Raw genomic sequence first — 20857 nt, forward strand, 5'->3', positions numbered from 1 at the left:
GTCCCGTCTGCCCCGCGGTGCTGGTGTCCCATTGTCCCGGTGTTTGCCGTCCCTCCGCGCCGCAGTGCTGGGTGTCCCGGCGCCCCACTGTCCTGTCCCGTCCCCACTCGCCGTCCCGGTGTCCTTGTCTCGGTCCCCCTTCCCTCCCCTCTGTCCTGGTTCCCGGGTATTCCTGTATCCCGCTGTCCCGGTAAGTCCCGGTACGTCCCTGTCCCCCTCCCCACAGTCTCTCTGTTCCGGTGTCCTGTCCCCCCGCGCTGTCCCGCTATCTCTGTCCCCCTCCTGTTGCCCCCTTCCCCCTCGCTGCTGTGTCCCGATGTGTTCCCGGTCCTCTCTCCCCTCCCCTTCTGTCCCGGGGTCCCTCTGTCCCGGAGCGTCCCGGGACGCCCCCTCCCCTCCCGCTGTCCCACTCCCCCCCCGTCCCCTGCCCTTCGTCTGTCCCGGGTCAGCGCGCCCCCTGGTGGCGGCGGGCGGCGGCGGCGGCGGGTATAAAAGGCGGAGGCGGGCAGGGGCGGCGGTGGCAGCAGCGGCGCGGCGGCAGCGGGAGATGGCCGGCCCGCAGCAGGCCCCGCACCTCCACCTGGCCGAGCTCACCGCCTCCCAGTTCCTCGACGTCTGGCGACACTTCGACGCAGACGGTCAGTCCCGGGGCGCGGGGGACCCCCCGTTACCCGCCCCGGCGCGGAGGGCACCGGGCTGAGCATCCCTCATAGCGCGGGCGCGGGGAGACACGATGTAGAGTGCCAGGGTACCCCGCCGCGGGGAGTTCAGAGGGGCAGAGCCCGCGGAGCCTCCGGGAGCAGCCACGTCGAGGGGAGCTCCGGAATGGGGGAGGCTGTCGGCATCCCCCGGGGACCGCCCCGTCGGGGAGGGATGAAGCGCTCCGGTACCGGGCCCTGCGAGAGGCCCCCGCCCGTGGGCCCCTGAGCCCGGGGGTGCCACGGGTCCGTCGCACATCCCCCAAGAGCCGGGGTTCGCTCGGGGTTGGTGTCACCTCTGCGCGCTGGTCTGGGGGTTCTGCCCTCCCAGGGGTGCCCCCCGTGTCTCCGCGGAGCCCTGTCCTTGGCACCTGGGGTGCCTGTAGGCGGGGGGGGTGGGGGGGGGAAGGAATGACAGCGCGGCCACCATCGCCTGCCCTGAAGGATGGGGGTGACAGAGGGCCTGGGTGAGGAGCGGCCGCCCCATGGCTGGAGAGCTCCTTCCCCCTCATCCAGCTCCACAAAACCTCTCTCTCCCCGGGGACGCTGTGGCAGCGGCCGTGTCCCCAGCGGGGAGGTCACCTCCCCATGGAGTCGCAGCTGGGCATGCCACCTCCCGGTTCCCATTGCTGCCAGCCCCCGAAAGAGGGGAAGGGGGGCAGAAATGCCAAAAGCAGCATCGTTTTGATGGGAAATTAGTTTATTCCAGTGCCACGAAGGAGGTTTATCCGGCTGGGATGAACAGCCCAAGGGGAGAGCTCCTTCCCCAGGTCCTTATCCCTGGGAAGGGTTTGGGGACCAAACTCCTCCTGGGAACTGCCTCACGCAGCGCCCCCGGCTGTGCTGCTGGAGCCAAAGCTCATCCTGTGCTCAGTGCCCTCCTGCCCACCCCGTCGGGTCCCTCCTGCAGCCTGGGGGACACGGGCATGGCTGACCCTGTCCCCGCTGGAGCTGGCACTGCAGCAGGTTAGGGCTTGAGGACAGTGGGATGGTGGCAGCCAGTGGGAACTGGCGGCTCCTGGGGTACGTGTCCAGCTGCCTTCCTGCAGCGTGTCCCTCGGAGGTGCTCCGTCACCTCCAGAACCCAGAGGCAGGCCGGGAACCAGCTTGGCCTGTGTCCCAGCGCAGGGCGGGTGCCCAGGTGAGGAGGGACTCGGGTGTCGCAGGAGGTGGTGGTCTTGGTGAGGAGGATGCTCTGCAACACCGGTGGGAGGTCCAGCAGCCCAAGCTGCTTTCCTCTGCCGATGGGAAGGGGGTGATAGAGGGACCCGGTGTTCATCCCCTGCTGAAGGGGCTGTCTCACTCAAACACTTCCCTCTACTTAAGTTCCGATAGAGCTTTCACTTCCCTTAAGGCTCCAGAAGCATCCCCTTGGGTGCCTTTGCTGGCAGGGAGGGTACAGGGTGCAGCTGCATGGACCAGACATAGCTCTCCAGAGAGGCTTTTCCATGCACCCTGCCCCTCTGCAGACATGAGCCAGACCTGTCCAAGCTGCTGCTCGGAGGAACTCCAGTTGCCTGCTGTGGCTTTCCTTGGTGTTATCCTTCTGCCCAGCACTGAATTGAAAGGAGCTGGTGACTCTCCCACACCTGCAGAAGCAAAGCCCATGGGAAGGACAGTGGAAAGCCAAGCCCCGCAGCAGTTCACACCAGCACCCAGCATTGCCCGAGCCCCTCATCCTCTCTTGGGAGGGATGTTGCTTATCCATCGGGATGCGGTCATTCAAGAGGAAGGTGTCCTGGGACTTCCCCAGGCGCTTCCAGATGGGATGTGGGTAGGTTGGTCCCAGACGCTGCATTGCAGAGGGGAGAAGATGGTGCTGGGGAGCCTGAGGGTGCTGATGCTCAAGGTGAATGAAGAGATTTAGTTAAACCACGTGATTAAAGCAGCAGATGCAGAAAACGCACCAAACACTGGGATGGGGATGGGAACAGGGACAAAGTCCCCTGTGCCCTTCAACTGGGCTCTGGGAACTTGTCAAGAGCTGTGTCCCCTCCAATGGGGCTCTGCAAATCCAGTCACTACCACGTTTCTACCACACTAGGCTTCAGCTTCTTTGGTGCCACAATCACCATGAAGCCATGTCCCCTTGCAGAGGGGCAGAAGCACTGCATCCCCCTGACACATCCTTCTGACACCAGGGGGATATTACTGTATTCTTTCCCTTCCCCAGGAAATGGCTACATTGAAGGCAAAGAACTGGAAAACTTCTTCCAGGAGCTGGAAAGTGCAAGGAAGGGGACGTGTGTGGTAAGGGGTTTGCTTTCTCCCTCCCCTGTTCTCTCTTTTCTGAAGGTTCAGGCTCCCATCAGTCCCATCTCCTCTGGGATTGGCACCTAGGAGCGGGATTGGGGCACCCCCAGGAGGAAACAGGGGGAAACACCAGCATGGGAGGGGGGATAAATGCTCCCATCTCTGCTCCTTGCTGGCAGGACTCAAAGAACGACAACTTAGGTGACAAAGTGAAGGAGTTCATGCACAAATACGACAGAAATACTGACGGCAAAATCGAGATGGCAGAGGTGAGGGGAGCTGGTCCCATGACCCGCGGGGTGCTCGTGTCCCCTCCGCCCCCAGTGCTTGTACCCCCCGATGCCTGTGTCCCTCCCAATGCTCGTGTCTCCTGTGATGCTCGTGCTCCCCGCAGCTGGCCCAGATCCTGCCCACGGAGGAAAACTTCCTGCTGTGTTTCCGCCAGCACGTGGGCTCCAGCTTGGAGTTCATGGAGGTGAGCAGGGCAGGCTGTGCCAGGGCTCCCTTGGGATCCGCTTCCCTGATGCAACTGGGAGCTTGCGGGTATTGCCCAAACCTCTCCTAGTCTACCCCAGAATCTTGGCTTTAAGTCAGCAATGGGAGGTGATGCTGGTTTGGGGAGCGTGATGAGTTTTCCCTGTCCTCATCATCCCTTCAGCACATCTCAGGGCAGCTGGGACCTCATCCCAGTCTCCAGCACAGGTGACCTGCAAGGATCTGGAGCTGCTTCTGTAAACTTCCAACCTGGGGTGGTTGGTCCTTAGCACCCAAGGGATGTGCTGGAGCAGACAACACTGCTCTGGGCCACCCCAAAACCTCACTGTGCCCTTGCATGGGGTAATCCCATCTGCAGGGTGGGAGGGAAACTGCCCATGGTGACTGAAACGTGGCTGGGGTTTGGAGTGGGATGTGCAGCATCTCAGGAGGGGAGAGCTTGTACTTGGAAAATGAAACCAGGGTGGAGGTGATGGCCGAAAGAGGAGCACCCAATGGCATGGAGGGAGTTAAGGGGGTGCTATTGTTTAATTGGGGACTGCAATTAAATATTAAAGACTGGTCTTTCATGCTGGGGTGAGGATAATAGCGCTTGAGCTCTTGGCATGTCTGTGGACAAAACTATCCAGCTCCAGGTGGCACTGGTGAGACCATCACCAGCCGAGAGCTGACTCCAGCTCTGCCAGGGTGGTGGGAGAAGCTCCAGGTGGGGCTTAGCGGGGTTCACACGTGTTGGTGGGAACATGGGACACAAGTCTACACCAGCACTGGGGATGGTTCCTTCACAGGCTTGGCGCAGGTACGACACAGACCGCAGCGGCTACATCGAAGCCAACGAGCTCAAGGTGGGCTACGGGCAGGAGGGGGGCTGAGCTGGGTCCCTTGTGGTGGGATGGCACTGCTGGGACCACCAGGCCTGGGGACAGCCAGCACAGCCCTCTCCCTTCAGGGCTTCCTGTCGGACCTGCTGAAGAAGGCCAATCGCCCCTACGACGAGCCCAAGCTGCAGGAGTACACACAGACCATTGTAAGTGGGACCTCATCCCAGGGGTGTTGGCACCACGGTGTGTGCGATGGAGGGGAGGAGGAGGCAGTGGTGATGGGGTGCTGCTTGTGTCCCGGCAGCTGCGGATGTTCGACACGAACGGTGACGGGAAGCTGGGCCTCTCTGAGATGTCACGGTAAGGTGACGAAAAGGAAGCGGTGGGGAAGGAAAGACACCCTGAAACACTCACAGTGGGGGCTCCAGCTTCCAAGGGGAATAGTTCTCCTCTTTAATTCGCTCATGTTTTGGAGTGAAGAGTCACGGAACACCAGAAGTTTGGGTTGGAAGGGACTTTCAGAGCTCATCTAGTCCAGCCTCCTGCAGGGAGCAGGGACACCTTCAACAACCGTACCACGTGGAGCCTGGCCTGGGATGTCTCCAGGGATGAAGCATCCACCACCACCTCTCTGGGCAGCCTGGGCCAGTGTTTTACCACCCCAAATGTACAACATTTTTTCCTCACATCCAGCGTGAATCTCCCTCTTTTGATTTAAACCCATCTGCCCTCACCCTATCCAAGACTCATTTGGGTTTAAAAAGTGTCTTTTCCTGGCTGCTTCCTGCTTATCCCTGGCCCCTCTTGTCTTTCAGACTTCTGCCTGTGCAAGAAAACTTCCTTCTGAAGTTTCAGGTAAAATAAAGCGTAATAAAAATATAATATTAATGATATTAATGATAATAATAATAATAATAAATTGAATCCTGTTCCCTGCTTGCACCTCATCCCTCCCTCATGCCCTGGTGTCCCGTGCTGTTCCCAGGGGGTGAAGCTGTCCTCGGAGGAGTTCAATGCCATCTTTGCCTTCTATGACAAGGTAGGGGCCGGATCCCAGGAAGCTGCCCCAAATAAATATAACTTGGGGGAAAAAAAAACCAACCCAAACCCATGTGTTTTCAGTTGGGTCAATTCCCTTCTTCCGTGTGGGGTGTGAGTGCTGGTTAACGGTCACCCATGCCCAGGGTGGTGGGGCTTGCTCATGTCCTTCTCCCTCCTGATGTCCCTCCCTCCTTATCCAGGATGGAAGCGGCTTCATTGATGAGAACGAGCTGGATGCACTTCTGAAAGACCTGTATGAGAAGAATAAGAAAGTAAGTGGAGGACAGAGCCCGGGTGCCCTCCCCCCCCCAGTACATCCTCTTCTTCCAGAAGCATCTGGATAGGTTTAGACTGGGTGTCAGGGACAATTTCTTCCCCAGAGGGTGCTCATGCATTGGAACAGGCTGCCCAGGGCAGTGGTGGAGTCAGCGTCCCTGCAAGTTTTCACACACCGTGTAGACAAGGCCCTTACTGCCATGGTTCAGTGGTGGCCTCGGCAGTGCTGGGCAATGGTTGAAGATCTTAAAGGTGTTTTCCAACCTGGCTGATTTTGTGGTTTTCATTATCTCCCACCTGCTGTATCCACACTCCCCATGCCCAGGAGAGATGCTTGGTGGTCACAACCTGGGGGTGCTCCCCAGGGAGAAACAGGGTTCCCAGCTCCCACCGCCTCCCTCCTCTGCTCCTCTGCAGGAGATGAGCATCCAGCAGCTCACCAACTACAGGAAGAGCATCATGAACCTGTCCGATGCAGGAAAGCTCTACCGCAAGGAGCTGGAGATCGTGCTTTGCAGCGAGCCCCCTGTGTAGGACCATGTAGGAGCATCCCACCCTACCCCACGTGCTTCCTCCTCCCCACAACCAAGCACAACAGGGGAGCGCCCATCACTGCAGTACTCCCTCAGTAGCTCTTGGGCTTGTTGTAGGTCTTTAAAATCCTAATTCTGGGAGGAAACTTAATTCCATCCCATTCTCCTAGTTGGATTAATGATCTATATTCTTTCAGGGGATTGTTTTCATTGTTTTGGTCTTTTGTTGGTTTTCTCTGGTTGACCAAAGAGAGTTTACAAATAAAGTTAAGTACTGGTACAGCAAAGCCTTCTCCTGCTGCAGCAATGGGGCTGGGGGAAACAGGAGAGGTGGGTCCTGTACCCTGACCCCTACCTGGATGATGGGGTAGAGAGTCCACAAGGGTTGTGGCCCCTCCCAGTATGGCCCAGTTAAGCCCTGTACAGCCCAGTATAGTGCAGTGCAGTCCTATATGGTGCAGTGCAATCCTATATGGCCATGTATTACCCAGTGCAACTCTATAACAGTGCAGGATAACCCAGTTCAGGTCTGTACAGCCCAGTATGGTGCAGTGCAGTCCTATATGGCCATGTATAACCCACTACAGGTCTGTACAGCCCACTATGGTCCAGTTCAGCCCAGTACAGCCCAGGGTGGTGCCATACAGTCTGGTACACATATGGTGCAGTAAAACCCTGTGCAGTCCAATATGGCTCTGTACAGTCCTGTACAGCCCAGTTTGGGTCATTACAGCCCCATATCATGCAATGTAGACCTATACAGTGAAGTGCAGCCCCATGGACCAATAAACCTGCACAGACCCTATAGTCCTGCACAGCCCTGTACAGCCCCGTGAAATACGAGCTCACTCCTCTGATCGAGATAACAGGGTTTTATTGATGGACAAAATCAATAAAGCCAAAGGAACAGCACTGGGTGCGTGACCGTAGCCAGAGGCACACTGATCAGCATTAGTTACAGGTCTATATACTGTCACTATTGCATTAGTCACATACATGTTCCTAATTCCCACATATAGGCGGGGGATGTTATAACCAGCTCCAGGAACTCACTACCGTAAGTCTCCTCCTCTTGGTGTCTGTGCACTGCTCTCCAGTGATCGTGGGCAGGAGTCTTGAGGATGAAGTAAGCAGTCTTCCTCATGAGCAGGGCTCTCCAAGATGGAGTAAGCGCTCTTCCTCACAGTGTACTTTTCACCTTTGGCACAGTTGGATGCCCCAGCATCACACAACTAGCTGAAACCAGCCAGAGCTGTAATCCTTCTGATAAATAACAAAGATCTAAAACAGTGTGACCTTCCTGCAGAATTGACTGCAGGATGGGCAGACAAAGAGTATCCCAAGCTAGCAGATGTTTGGGAGGCTCTGTCTCTAACGGATAAGTAGAAGGATGGTGTGAAATAACTCATTCATGTTTAGTGAGACCACTAAATCCTGTTACCTCACCACAGACTTACAACATAAACATTGTTCTTTAAAGCTAAAGATACTTTAGGACACTAGTGTGAAACAATTAACTCATGTTCAGTGGGGCCACTAAATTCCACAGGCAAACAACATAAACACTGTTCTCTTTCTACAACCTAACTTAAGCTAAAAAGTACTTCAACTCTATGTTGTCCAGGCAATAGCTTTTCTTATATCAAGTCATCCGTTCCCCCCCCGTTTCTTTTACCTTTACAAATTCCTTTGCTATGTGACTCCATTTCGCTCAACAGTTCTGACCCTTTTTAACTTGTCTAATCTTGTGTCTTTAGCAAGCTTTGTGTCCGTTATTGTAAATTCCAACAGTTATATCCACATAACCACACCTATGATTTGTGAAAACCAACACATGTATGTGTTTATCACAGCCCCATATGGCCAGGTACAGCCCAGTATGGCCCACTACACCATATGGCTCAGTAGAGTCCCGTGCAGTCCAGTCCAGTGCAGTGCAATGCAGTCCAGCCAGGACAGCCCTGTACAGTTCTGCACCCTTTACAGACCTGCATCACTTGTCTGGTGCTGTACAGTACTATACACGTGAGCACAGCCCGCTAGTGCTGTACAGCCTAATACAGTGCAGTACAGACTTCCATATCCCAGCCCAGTACACCCCACTGCAGGCCAGTACACCCCACTGCAGCCCAATACAGCCCAGCACAGCTCAGTACAGTCCAGCACACTCCAGCACACCCCAGTACAGCTCCATACACCCCAGTGCATCCCAGTACGCCCCAGTGCAGCACAGTACAGTCCAGTACACCACAGAACAGCACAATACCCCCCAGTGCAGCCCAGTAGAGCCCAGCACAACCCAGTACAGTCCAGCACACCTCAGTACAGTTCAGTACACCCCAGTGCAGCCCAATACAGCACAGTACAGTTCAGTACACCCCGTAACAGCCCAATAGAGCCCAGTGCAGCCCAATAGAGCCCAGCACAGCCCAGTACACAGCAGCACAGCCCAGTACAGCTCAATATACCCCAGTGGAGCTCAGTACAGCCCAGCGCAGCCTAGCACAGCCCAGGGCAGACCAATACAGCCCGATACACTCCCGTACAGTTCAATACAGCCCAGTATAGGCCATCGCAGCGCAGGACAGGGAGGCACGGCTGCAGAGAGCCCTCCCGTCCGCCAGGGGGCGCACATCGGCGCAGCAGGAGGCAGGGCGGTGCATGCGCGGGGCGGGGCGAGGCGCCGCAGCCGTCGTGTGAGGTGTCCGCTTGCCAGCCTGCCCGTTCGCCGCCATGGCTCTGCTGCACACCCGCCGCCTGCTCGCCACCCCGCGCCTCGCCGCCGCCGCCACCCGCGCCAGGTGGGGGCTGAGGGGCAGCCCAGCCTCTGGAGTCATCCTGCGATGCCGGTGGAGGGGCTTTCCCGCCGCCGTACTCCGCGCTGTTGGGCGGCAACGTGGGGGGGGGGGGGGTTGGGGGCGGGGGGTGAGGCGGGGGGGGTGAGGCGGGGGGGTGATGAAGTTGGTGGCGAGGCGAGCCCTCCGCGAGGAGGAAGCGTGTCCCTCCGCGGAGACTGTAGGCGCCGCGGGGGGGGGTGGGGGGGGAGACCGGCGGTTGCCGGGGTGACGGCGCAGCGATTGGCTGGGAGCGCGGCCTCCTCGCGATCTGATTGGCTGCGGCCGCTACCGGCGCCTGCAGCCTGCCCTTGAGGAGCCACCGTGGAGGGCGCGTGGGCGCGCGGGGCTGTGCCCCGAGAAACGGGGCCCGGGTGCACCCTAAGCACTTAGAAACGGGGCCCGGGCGCTGCTTCGAGTGTGCCGCAGGGACCGGGAACCCTGTGCACCGAGAAATGGGATCTGGGGCGCCCTGTGCCCCAAGAACCGGGCCGGGGCATCCTGTGCACTGAGAAATGGGGCTGGGGGGTGTGCAGTGGGGCATGAAGGGCCCCGTGCACTGCAAAATGGGGATGGGTTGCTGTTACCTTGCATGGACCGTATAGCGGTAGCAAAGGGACCTTGCGCACCATGCAGTAGGGGTGGGGTGCCGCTGCTAGAGACATGCTTTTATTTGTGCAAAACCTGGTGCAAGCAGGGCGCGGGTTAAGGGTGTTCCTGTGGTCAGCACAGCTGCACTGTGTCTGAAGCCAGGGAGGAATGGGCAGGAGAATGTAGGATGCAGCTGGAGCCCTGAAGAGAGCCCAGAAGAGCTCCACACAGCACAGCTGACCCCAGACCCACAGGCCACTGGCTGGGACCAGTGACCAGGGTGGAAAAATCTGGGCAAGAGCCTTGCTGCAGCTCTGCAGAACCCTTTGACTCCTGGGCCACACTGGCTCTGAAAACTAATGAACAACTTCCACCCCTTGTCAGAGCAGAAAGTGGTGGGTGATTTTCCGTTCCAGAAAAGAAGGCTTTTAGCTATTGATTAACCCTGTTCTGTCAATCACAGTCCCTCACTGCCTTGTGAGACAAATACTCTCAGTGCCTGCTTCTTCTACAGCAGCCTCTTCTCCATGGATATGGAAGAGCAGCTGCTTAGAATGTGGGTTTTGCCCCTTGAACTGTAGCAGGCCTGGGAGAGGTATGCAAGATCACTGGCAATAGCTTTGCTTTTCTCAAGCTTGTTACACAGCAAAACATAAATTACCAAATTGAGGTCACCTGAAAGACATGCGAACCATCCGTTTTGTACGTAAAGAACCTTTGTGCACAGCCACTGTTGTTCCCAAAGAGTGGCTCATTATCCCTGGACAGGGAATGCCAGGCAGTGATTAGCAGTTTCTGTGTGCTTATCTTCAGCAGCTTTGGTGCTCTGTGCTATAAACAGTCTTTCTGAAATCAGGATGGAGGTGAAGAGGTACTGACCAAATGATTAAAGGCTCCCTTGATACACAGATGCTAATGAAGGTGATAACTCACGTGCTGCTCTGATGTATCACCAGACAGCTATTTTAAATGCTTTTCCTGGGGGGAAGCTTATCACAACTCATTGGGCAATGAAGTTTTAGGCTTGAAAGGACCTTAGGAGCCAGCCAGCAGCCTGTTGGCTTTGTTCTTATGTAAATATTGGTGTTAGCTGTGGTATCTGTTATCCAGAGAGTTGCTTTTGGCCCCTTTCTGCTCTGCTCTGGCTTGCAGAACTGCTGTAGGGACTTTGGAGGAGGTTTGAAATCCAGTGTCTTACCTGGCTGTACTGCAGGGAAGGTGGACTAGCCTCTTCCCAATGAAAACCTTCACTGGGCTTCTGAACACTTGTGTAGTTGCTCTCTGGGTTTGGCTTGAGTGTGTAAGCATGCCCATGGGTCTCTGCAGCTCAGGCCGTAAGTTTCACATATATTTTTGAAGGGTGTTACTGGTTTTTGCAGTTCCTGGTACATTTTCCTGCCCTCTCTGTCCCATCTGTCACAATGTGCTTGCAGCTGGGCATTGAACTGGCTCAGAAGACAAGCCTGGCTGATGAGTACAGACAGTACTTGAATACCAGCTCTCATCAGCATCTGAACTCTGACTTGGGCCACTCTGTTCAGGTCCTGTATATGGAGGATGTGCATTCTTTGCCCTGCACCTGGGATCCCTCAGCTCAAACTCCCCTCTGTTTAGTTTAACCCCAGCTTAAACTTCCCTCTTGTTAGTTTTACGCACTGGAATACCTCCAGCTTGGTAGAGAAGATGTGCAGTTTATAACTTTGACCTTTATTTAAGACCAGTGCTCTTTTAATTGCTCAAACTAAAATATAACACAGTAGTAACATAGGGGTAGCAGTGTGTCAGGACTTGTGGGCTTGGATCCCTGGTAGATCCCTTTTCCCCAACCCCTGTCTGGAAAGGTTTGCCTCTGTGATCTTCTGGGTATCCTGATGTGTGTGGACATCTCAGTCTGGGCTTTCTTCCCCTGTCTCCTTGAAAGCTTTGGAAACAGCAGAGTCTTTCTTCAGCCTTCCCCTGAAAACCACCAGGCTGAGAAGGGGAAAATCAAGTCCGAAACCTAACCCTTCGCTGCCTTAAGCTGATGGAAAGACCATCTCAGAACAGAAGTACTTAACTCAGGAGTGCTACAGCTGAGGTAAACGTCCACAGGATCAGCAGTAGTTGTAGCAGTATATTAGAGACCAGTGATCTGCTTAAGTTTTTGAAGGATTGGGGTCTAAATACCCCAAACACTGTAAGCTGCTTAGTGACAAGCTGAGCAGAAAGAAGGCGCTGTCCCACCTCCAGAGCAGCAGCAGTTTGAAATGGATGGCCAGGCTCCTGCATGCCTCAATACCAAAATACTCCTAGACCAGGTAAACTGCAGTGGGATGTGCTCCTGTGCAGTGTGTTTCTCTTTCCTCACCTCTCCATTGCCAAGAAGGTGTTGGGAGAGGTTTCCCAAACCTGCTGCCTGAACCTGCGGCAGCATTTTGCCCCATGCTCTGTTCAAGTTGGCTTCCCAGGCTGCTCCCTCCCTGCTGGCTGCAGCCCATCTTCCTTCTTGAGGAGTGTTGCTGACAAGACTGACTCATCCTCCTTTCTAAGTTGATCCTGTACTTTACTGGAGGGGTAATTAAGACTTGTTTATTGTGTAGAAATGTGAAGCACATCTTCCGTTTTTAAACTACCCGTGATGGCTCAGCCTCGTACGTATTTGCTGCTCTTTCTGCCTTTTGAGAGGAGAAATGGAGGCTTTTTATTTTGAAATGTAGTACTGATGGAAGAGCAGCTACATCTAAAGGAGCAAATCATGTTAGAAGCTCCGTGAGATGTGATCTGCATACACGACAGTGTAAAGTATGTTTATGTAGTGAGGAGTTAGCTTGAGCAAGTCCAGAGGAGGCCACAGAGATGCTGCAGGGGCTCTGCTCTGGAGCAGCCTGGAGAAGAGAAGGCTCCTTAAGGGGAGACCTTAGAGCAGCTCCAGTGCCTAAAGGGGCTACAAGAAACCTGGAGAGGGGCTTTGGACAAGGGTCTGTAGGGACAGGACAAGGGGAATGGCTTTAACCTGACAGAGGGAGATTGAGCTGAGCTCTTAGGCAGAAGCTCTTCCCTGTGAGGGTGCTGAGGCCCTGGCACAGGGTGCCCAGAGAAGCTGTGGCTGCCCCATCCCTGGCAGTGTTCAAGGCCAGGCTGGACACAGGGGCTTGGAGCAAGCTGCTCCAATGGAAGGGGTCCGTGCCCATGGCAGGGGGTTGGAACTGGATGAGTTTTAAGGTCCTTTCCAACCCAAAACATTCTGGGATTCTGTGAACAAATTGGGTCTAAATAGACCCAAAATTGGGATAGATTAGAAGGAGAAAATGACTTTGTGAGTTCTTATCACATTAGTGCTTCCTTAGCCTGCCTGGCTCTACTGACCCTGGTGTCTCCAGGCTGCCTGCCTTGCCTGGGGCAGGATCCAGTTCCAGGGCTTCATCCTCAAGTTGAAAAGGTTGTTATCTTCAGGTGAGGTAGGTGGCCTCCTCCAGGCTTCAAAGCTTTGTGAAGCTGGTATGTGAAGCCATCTGACTATGAGTTTTTCCTTCAGCAGTCAAGACTGAATCCTGTCCCATAGAAGATAAACCCAGTCTACCTTTTGCTGGGTGCTTTGTGCCTTGCTGAGCTCAGGCACCTGGATAGGTCAGGATGCTCCCAGGGTGTGGGGTTACTGTCTTTAGTAATCCTGCCTTCAGGAGGGGACTGTCTGTCAGGCAGGTTACAAACTACCACAGTGCTTCTCTTGCACTATCTACAAGCCTGCAAGGCCTGGAAATGGGACCTTGGCTGTGGCCAAAGAGAGAATGACAGGTTTCTTTTTATAGCATGGTCTGGTCTGCCCTTGACATTAAGAGAACCTCTTCATCTTCAGGATGTCCTACCAACAGGACAGAGGCAGGTGGCTTGTAGAGCAGCTGCTGGGGAGTGGGGCACGAAGCTGCTTCTTGGCAGCAAGGGAAGGGGCCTTCACATCGAAGTTGCACTTGTCTCCCAGGAAGTGTTTTCTGATTTCCATGAAAACAGCATGTGGCAGAGTTTGTGGGGCAGGGAAGGGAAATGTCTCCATTGGCTCTGCAGAAAGAGCAGATTAGTCTTCATGCACGAGAGCCCTTCCAGGAGTTCGGAAGTGGCCCTGTATTGGTGCGAAGGCTTCTGTTTCCTGGGGCCTTCCTGATGTCAGCAGATGAGACAAACGGAGCCATGTCTACATGTTAATGACTTGCAGGGAGTCAGTTAATCTTCAGCCACAGTGAACTGAAGCTCTTTGACCATTCTGCAACATAAAATGCAGTGCCGGCTCATGGAGCACAAAGGGTTGGTTCTTTTTTGCCTTGGATATTTCTCTTAGCACTTCTTGTTCCTCTTCCAGGGGTTTAAAACCAAGATTTCCCCCTAGCCATGTTGGTGCACGTCCCTGGCCAGTTCTCAAGCCTGATTCTTAGCTTCTTTTTCTTGCCTCCAGCTCATGGTGGTCCCATGTGGAGATGGGTCCCCCTGACCCCATCCTGGGTGTGACAGAAGCTTTCAAGCGCGACACCAACTCCAAGAAGATGAACCTGGGAGTGGGGGCTTACCGGGATGACAGCGGGAAGCCATATGTCCTGAACTGTGTTCGCAAGGTGAGCCTGGTGCTGCTGTTGGGCAGGGCCAGACCCAGGTGTTGGACACTAGGGGTGTCAAGGATGGGGAAGGCTTCTTAACAAGGGTTGCCTGTTGGCCTTTAGAATAAGCTTCGTTTCTGACAGAGCAGGACAGTGTTCCTGGATGTCTTCCTTAGCAGTCCTAATGCTTTTGAGATACGACAGAGCTGTTAAGTAGGAGAGGATAAAACAGGGAATGCATGGCCTGTCCATCCAGGTAAATTGTTTTGTTGCTGATGTCCATGAGTCCTCCAATCCAGCTGTCCTCTGAACTTCAGTGTTTCTTCAATAGGCTGATGTTCCCTGGGCCAGCCCGCATGGGAGGAAAGAGCTGACACTGTCCCCTCTGTGGATTAGTCTTAGAAATTCTGCTGAGTCGTTGTTAGCAGTTTCTCTGTAAGCCAGGCTAAAACTCCAGCCCAGGGAGCTGGATGTGAACACTGCCCTTGAGGGGATTACGGGGCCCTTCAGGGCTGCCAGCAAGGAAGGGAGGATGTGTTGTCGATGTTCCTCATCGCTGTCAGGTTTAAAGCCATCCCTTGCCCTTGCTCTCCCTATGTCAGCACGTACTGCAGCTGGGTCATAACCAGAGAACCTGGGTCATGGCACAGGAAGTTTCCTGGTGGTATGTGAATGTTGCCAGTGCCTGTTCCACTGCTCTGGGAGCACAGATAGGGTTCCCAAAGTGCTCCAGATATCTCTATTGCTCTGTTTTTCCTGAGCGTTGCTCCTTGTTGCTGTTCTTGCCTCCACTCTCTGATCTTTGTTAGGTAGGGACTTGGGCTGTTTTCTGAACAGTCTGGTGTTACCCTCCTGCAGGACAATTCCTGCTTGGGCAAAGAAACACGTGTCCTCATGTAGCAGTGTTGACTTGTGATGGGCTTGAAGTGGTGCTCTGCTCTGGTGTTAGGTTTCTGGGCTCTGCTGTACTGACAGTGGCACCCACTGATGGCTCTGGTAGCCACTGGGCACCTTGCCCCATGGTAAAAGGCTTAATCTGAAATGCTTACTGCTGCCCTGAGCTTGGAACCTGCCCTGATCTCTGAAGGGAAGGTCCTGTAAAACAACCTTAGCACCTTTTGAGCTAGCAGATATGAAGTGATCTTGAGCTGTCCACCATCCTCCCCACAGTGGTGCCTTCCTTGCTGACTTGTGTGTCCTCCTTCCCAGGCAGAGGCCATGATAGCATCCAAGAAGATGGACAAGGAGTACTTGCCCATTGGGGGGCTAGCAGATTTCACTCGGGCATCCGCAGAACTGGCTCTGGGTGAAAACAGTGAGGTTCTGAAGAGCGGACGGGTAAGGAGCAGAATGGGAAGCAGGGGTGGGCAGCACTGTCTGATGTATGGCTGGTTATGTGGGTGCCCAGCAAATGTGGAAGAACCAGCAGGGTACTTATGCCTCTGAGTTGCAGGCTGGCTAGGCCTGGATAAGTAAGTGCTTCCTCTGAAAGCTGAAGTGGGAAACAGCCCTTTCCAAGGAGGGAATTTGACCTTGTCCCAGTTCCCTGCCTTGCAACTGGAGTTGCTGACCCATGGTCCCCTCCAGCCCCATGTCCCTGTTCTGCTGTGCTTGTGCCAATGCTGATGTAGTGACTGGCCTTTACCTGTATCGTACCGTGGCTGCTCACACTTGGGTACTTGTTTATTCCTTTGCAGTATGTCACTGTGCAGGGTATTTCTGGGACTGGATCTCTGCGAATTGGAGCCAGCTTTTTGGTGAGTCCCTGGCTGGTGCAGGGGAGAAAGGACCAGAGCTGGATCTTTGAGGTTTTCTAACAGTCAACACTTTGTCTTTGTCTTGGTCAGCAACGGTTCTTCAAGTCGAGCCGTGATGTGTACCTACCCAAACCGTCCTGGGGCAATCACACACCTATTTTCCGTGATGCTGGCCTGCAGCTGCAGGCTTACCGCTACTATGACCCCAAGACATGCAGCCTTGACTTCTCTGGAGCCATGGATGACATTTCTGTGAGTTGCCTTTCATGCCTGGAAGCAGGGATGAGATGTGAGAAGATGGGTGATCTTGCTTTAGCCTAAGTGTGATGTGTGAACCCCCCCAGATCAAGGCTAGAAGCCCTGCAGGGCTCCTATAGGCTGTCTGGGGCAAGAGTCTCATCTTGGCTGCTGAGGAGAGTGCTCAGATGTTATTAATAATTCATGCTTTCTAATACCTTCCTTAGAAAATTCCAGAGAAAAGCATCATCCTCTTGCATGCTTGTGCTCACAACCCCACTGGGGTGGATCCCCGGCAGGAGCAATGGAAGGAGGTGGCGGCTCTGGTGAAGGTGAGCAGTACAGCGTCCCATGGGTACTGTGTTCCTGGGAACACCATCTCTGGGTCATTGCTGTGCTAAAGGCTATTCCCTTCTGTGAAGCCAGGATGGGTGTCCTGTTCCTGTTCTGAAGACAAGGGCCACACAAATGCACCCATATAGTTTCTAGCTGACCATTAGACTTTCTGCTGGCACCTTCCCAGGTAGGGAGACTGAAAGGAGAGCATCAGGGTTGAAGCAGTGAGCTGTGATAGCTGGAGGGGCGCTCCCAGTGCTGATGTATTAAAACTGGTGCAAGATCTTTCACGTGCCTGGTATCCTCTCACAAGCTTCAGCTGAAAACAGATGGGGCAGGTTCTACCTTTGTTGTTCTCCTCCTCCTCCCTGCTGCTTCCCCAAGCTGTAGCCAGTGAAATTTGGCTTCGGGATACCTGCCTTAGTCACAGCTTGAGCACTGGTCAGTATCGGTGGCCTCCATGGCCTACAGATGGCTGCAGATCTCCTGACAGAGGGACCGTGTGGCTGGGTTATCTGCCTGGAGGCAATGGAAGGGCTGGCACCTGCCTAGAGAGCTCCCAACTGGTTTTCGTGGAAACTGGTAACACAGGAGACACGGAAATGGAATAATTTATTACTAATGAATCTGCTCTGTCCTGGGCCAGACTACACATCCCATAAGTGCACCAGGAGGGTCTTTACCTGCTGTCTTGGTGCGTGACGGGTAGCTGTGGATGTTGGGCTGCTTCCCTGTGGGAAAGGGGAATGGCTCTAATTCTGGAGTTGCAGCGAGCAGGCTGATGCCTGCATGGCTCTTTTCAGCCTGCTGCCCTGCTCCCTGGAGTAGTGTCCAGCTCCTCTGATGCTCTTTCTCCTCTCTGCTGGCAGAAACGAAACCTCCTCGTGTACTTTGACATGGCCTACCAAGGGTTTGCCAGTGGGGACATCAACCGGGATGCCTGGGCTGTGCGGCACTTCATCGACCAGGGCATCAACGTCCTCATATCGCAGTCCTATGCCAAGAACATGGGGCTGTATGGTGAGTAGGGCAGTTGGCATGGAGATGGCTTCACCTAGGCTGCCTCTGGGGTTTAGCAGCCACTGTCTTTCTGCTGCCCATGTTTATTGTGCAGTAGTGATCATGGCACAGGAGATCACCTGCTGGGAGCTGGTGGAGGCTCTGCTGGAGAGCAGGGCTCTGCTGAAGCTGCGTGGCACTTGGATAAGTATCCTGAGTATCCAAGGGCTGAGTCTGGGACCTGATCACCTCTTTCAGGAGAGCGTGCCGGTGCCTTCACAATTATCTGCAGCAGTGCAGAGGAAGCCAAGAGGGTTGAATCACAGCTGAAGATCCTCATCCGTCCCATGTACTCCAACCCACCCCTGAATGGAGCCCGCATTGCCTCCATCATTCTCAACACCCCTGACATACGGAAGGAGTGGTAAGAGGGAGCCCCTAATGCTCACAGCAGCAAGATGTGAGGTCTCTGTAACAGCCCTGTGCTGTGCTTACTCCCTGCTGCTGTCCTGGGCAGCTCTAAGCTTCAGGGGTGCAATCAAAACCAGGGATCCAGTCAGAACTATGTGCTGTCCCTTTCCTCTGGAGACATTGCTGCTCATGTCTTGGCATCAGCTGGGGTTGGTCCTGCCTGACACAAACAGTTTTCTCTTGTATTGCCAAGACAGAAAAAACTAAAAGGGGATAAAGCACCCTTAGGATTGAGAGCTGCAGGAGCTGCCTATCCAAGCAGTGGAAGGGACTGAGGCGTTGGGGGAAGTGGAAGCATAAGCGCCCTGGGAACAGGACCCAGGAATGTAACCCTCATGCTCTAAGCCTGCTTCCTGGCGTCATTCTGTTGATGTCAGTCCCTGTGGGCAGCTGGCCTGGCGGAACAAAGGCTGGCAGTGTGCTGTGGCCTCACTGGTAGCAGTTCCATTGGCAGGCTGATGCTTGTGCCTGATCCAGGGATAAGCAGAGACATCTCCTAGCTGTGTTGCCTTGGAGCAGGGAATGTCTACTTGCCCTGGAGGTATCCCTGTACTCTGTGTCTGTCTGCAGGTGTTATTTTATCTGGGTTTGGGCAGTGCTGCCATCAGGCCTCCTGCTGACCCATACCTTTCAAAAGTGAGAGATGCCTGCGCTCATTGTCGGACAGCTATGGAGTAAATAATAAATAGCAGTCATCTTCAGGTAGCAGGAGAAGGATGCAGCTCCCCAGCTGGGTGCATCCCAGCCCTGCTGACTTGTTCTTGGGTTGGCTTCTCAGGCTCGTGGAGGTGAAGGGCATGGCTGACCGAATTATCAGCATGCGGACTCAGCTGGTGTCCAACCTCAAGAAGGAGGGATCCTCCCACAACTGGCAGCATATCACTGACCAGATCGGCATGTTCTGCTTCACGGGGCTGAAGCCTGAGCAGGTAAACTTAGTTCCTGTGGACTCAAGGTGTCGTTTGCAGACCTTGTCAGTAACATCTAGACTGCAGATGCCAGATTGAGCCCTGGTAAGCAGTTCTTCCTCCAGGAGGAACGTGCTCCAAGCCCTTGGCACTGGAGTGTCATGGGGACCCAGACCTCGCTCTGCTCCCTGCTTTGCTTGTGGAGGTTGAAAGCAAACATAGCCTGCTTATTTGTCAAAGGAAGCAGTCACTTGGTGCCACTCTGAGGTGACCTTAAAGTCAGCTCAAGCGAGGTGACTGTCCTGGCTGAATATCTGCAGCATTCATGTGTTGCCAGAGAGTTGAGCAGCATCTCTCCTGGTTTACAGGGCTTGATGCTGGCTTCCCATTAGAGTCGTAGAATCACAGAATGGTTTGCTTTGGAGGGGACCTTCAAAGTTCTTCTAGTCCAAACCCCCCTGCAATGAGCAGGGACATCTTCAACTAGATCAGGTTGCCCGGAACCACATCCAGCCTGGCCTTGAGTGTTTCAGGGATTGTGCATTCCCCCACCTCTCTGGGCAACTATAGTAGCTCCAAGCAGGTGGATGCCATGTCTGCTGGCACCAGGCTGAGCTCAGCTCTGGCAAGCTTTGTGAGTTTGCCCTCTGTTGGCACTGTGGTTTGACCTGTGCTCTTTCACCCCAGGTGGAGCGGCTGATCAAGGAGTTCTCCATCTATATGACAAAAGATGGGCGAATATCTGTGGCAGGAGTTACATCGGGCAATGTAGGGTACCTGGCTCATGCCATCCATCAAGTCACCAAGTAAAGACACAGGTGTGCCCTGGAGCTGGTGGCTTTCCCTTCCCCACCATTCGAAGATGGGGAGGGAAAGGAAAGCAGAATACTTCCAAGCACAGCACTCGACGCCGCTGCTGAATGTACCTTGTAGATAAGTTGTTGTAGAAGCCTAGTGAAAACCACCCTGCAGTGTGGAGCAGGGACGTCGTTGCTGGCTCCTGCTTGTCACAGCCATTTTCCCCTGCTGTCCATCAGCCCCAGCACCCTCACAAGCTGGAGGAAGCTGCAGCTTCACACTGCCGTCCTACCAGCAGAGACACCAGAGGCTCCCTCATGCTCAGTTCTCCAGGAGAAGGCTTTGTGAGGCAGCAGGAAGGGGATATAGGAGGCTGAGTGGGAGGGCTGCTCAGACCTGCTTCTCTGACCTCCTCACAGTCCCTGCTGCCCACAGGCTTCATCCTCCTTTACCCCCCTTCATCCTTCTCACCCAGGGCTGGGCAGCACCGAAGCTCTGAGGACTGCTTGTTATCAAATCTGCTCAGTCGCTACTTGGCTCTTTCCATCTGGGAATCAGGTGTAACTCACAGGGGTGGTATTGGTGTGTGGGGCAGAGCAGCATCCCTCCTCTAAATCTGCCCAGTTCTGACTTCAGTCATGTACCCCGAGGTGAAACACTTGCTCACCCTCTATTCCCAATAAGAACTCTTTCTGAAAGCCACTGTCAGTCTCTGCCTCTCCCATTCCTGTCCCAACCCCAGCAGACCTCCCTGAAGAGCAGAGGCCTTTGGTGGGCCCCAAAGCCATGAACCAAGGGGTCCACCTTCATGATGGGTGTGGGGTGTCCCTCTTCTCTGCTTGGATTGGTCAAACTGCTGGTGACATTATAAAACGGGAGGGAAAGATCCTGAGTGAGTGAGGTCTGAGAGCTGACAACTGGAAAACCATGCAGTCCTAAGCTGGGTGTCCCTCAGGCCTGGTGCCTGGACTCTGATTTTTAACTCAAATAAACTGATGCATGGCTGTATTGAGCTGGGACTTTATCCTGTCATCACAGTGGCATCCTGTCCCTGCCACGCATCAGATGTGCCCTCTCAGAGGCAGCCAGTGCAGAGGATCTGGTCTGGCCAATGAAACACTCATCTCCTGAGGATCCCATGTAGAGGGAGGGCAGCTCCTATGTGTGCCCGGAGAACATGGGGTGGGGGGGCTGTGAGTGCCCAGGGTGGGAACTGGTGTCACAGAGCTGAAGTCTACAGGGTT

General features: G+C 54.6%; 2 protein-coding genes across 2 annotated transcripts; both read left to right on the forward strand.

The window, feature by feature from the left end:
* Positions 1-515: 515 nt before the first annotated feature.
* On the forward strand, positions 516-6197 carry CALB2 (calbindin 2). The gene is made up of 11 exons (XM_061375940.1): positions 516-638; positions 2872-2948; positions 3131-3220; positions 3346-3426; positions 4235-4291; positions 4396-4473; positions 4572-4627; positions 5083-5122; positions 5253-5306; positions 5509-5580; positions 6002-6197. Exons 1-11 carry the CDS (start codon positions 548-550, stop codon positions 6116-6118), a joined length of 813 nt encoding a protein of 270 aa, XP_061231924.1. The 5' UTR covers positions 516-547; the 3' UTR covers positions 6119-6197.
* A 2575-nt stretch (positions 6198-8772) lies between these two features.
* GOT2 (glutamic-oxaloacetic transaminase 2) lies at positions 8773-20315 on the forward strand. The gene is made up of 10 exons (XM_061375946.1): positions 8773-8918; positions 13969-14125; positions 15317-15445; positions 15805-15864; positions 15955-16116; positions 16329-16433; positions 17307-17457; positions 17695-17860; positions 18686-18836; positions 19503-20315. Exons 1-10 carry the CDS (start codon positions 8851-8853, stop codon positions 19623-19625), a joined length of 1272 nt encoding a protein of 423 aa, XP_061231930.1. The 5' UTR covers positions 8773-8850; the 3' UTR covers positions 19626-20315.
* Positions 20316-20857: the final 542 nt, after the last annotated feature.

Source organism: Neopsephotus bourkii, unplaced genomic scaffold, assembly GCF_033783945.1.
Source record: "Neopsephotus bourkii isolate Nb327-2 ecotype Australia unplaced genomic scaffold, CSIRO-AGI_Nbou_v1 NB_1680, whole genome shotgun sequence".
Classification (NCBI taxonomy): Eukaryota; Metazoa; Chordata; class Aves; order Psittaciformes; family Psittacidae; genus Neopsephotus; species Neopsephotus bourkii.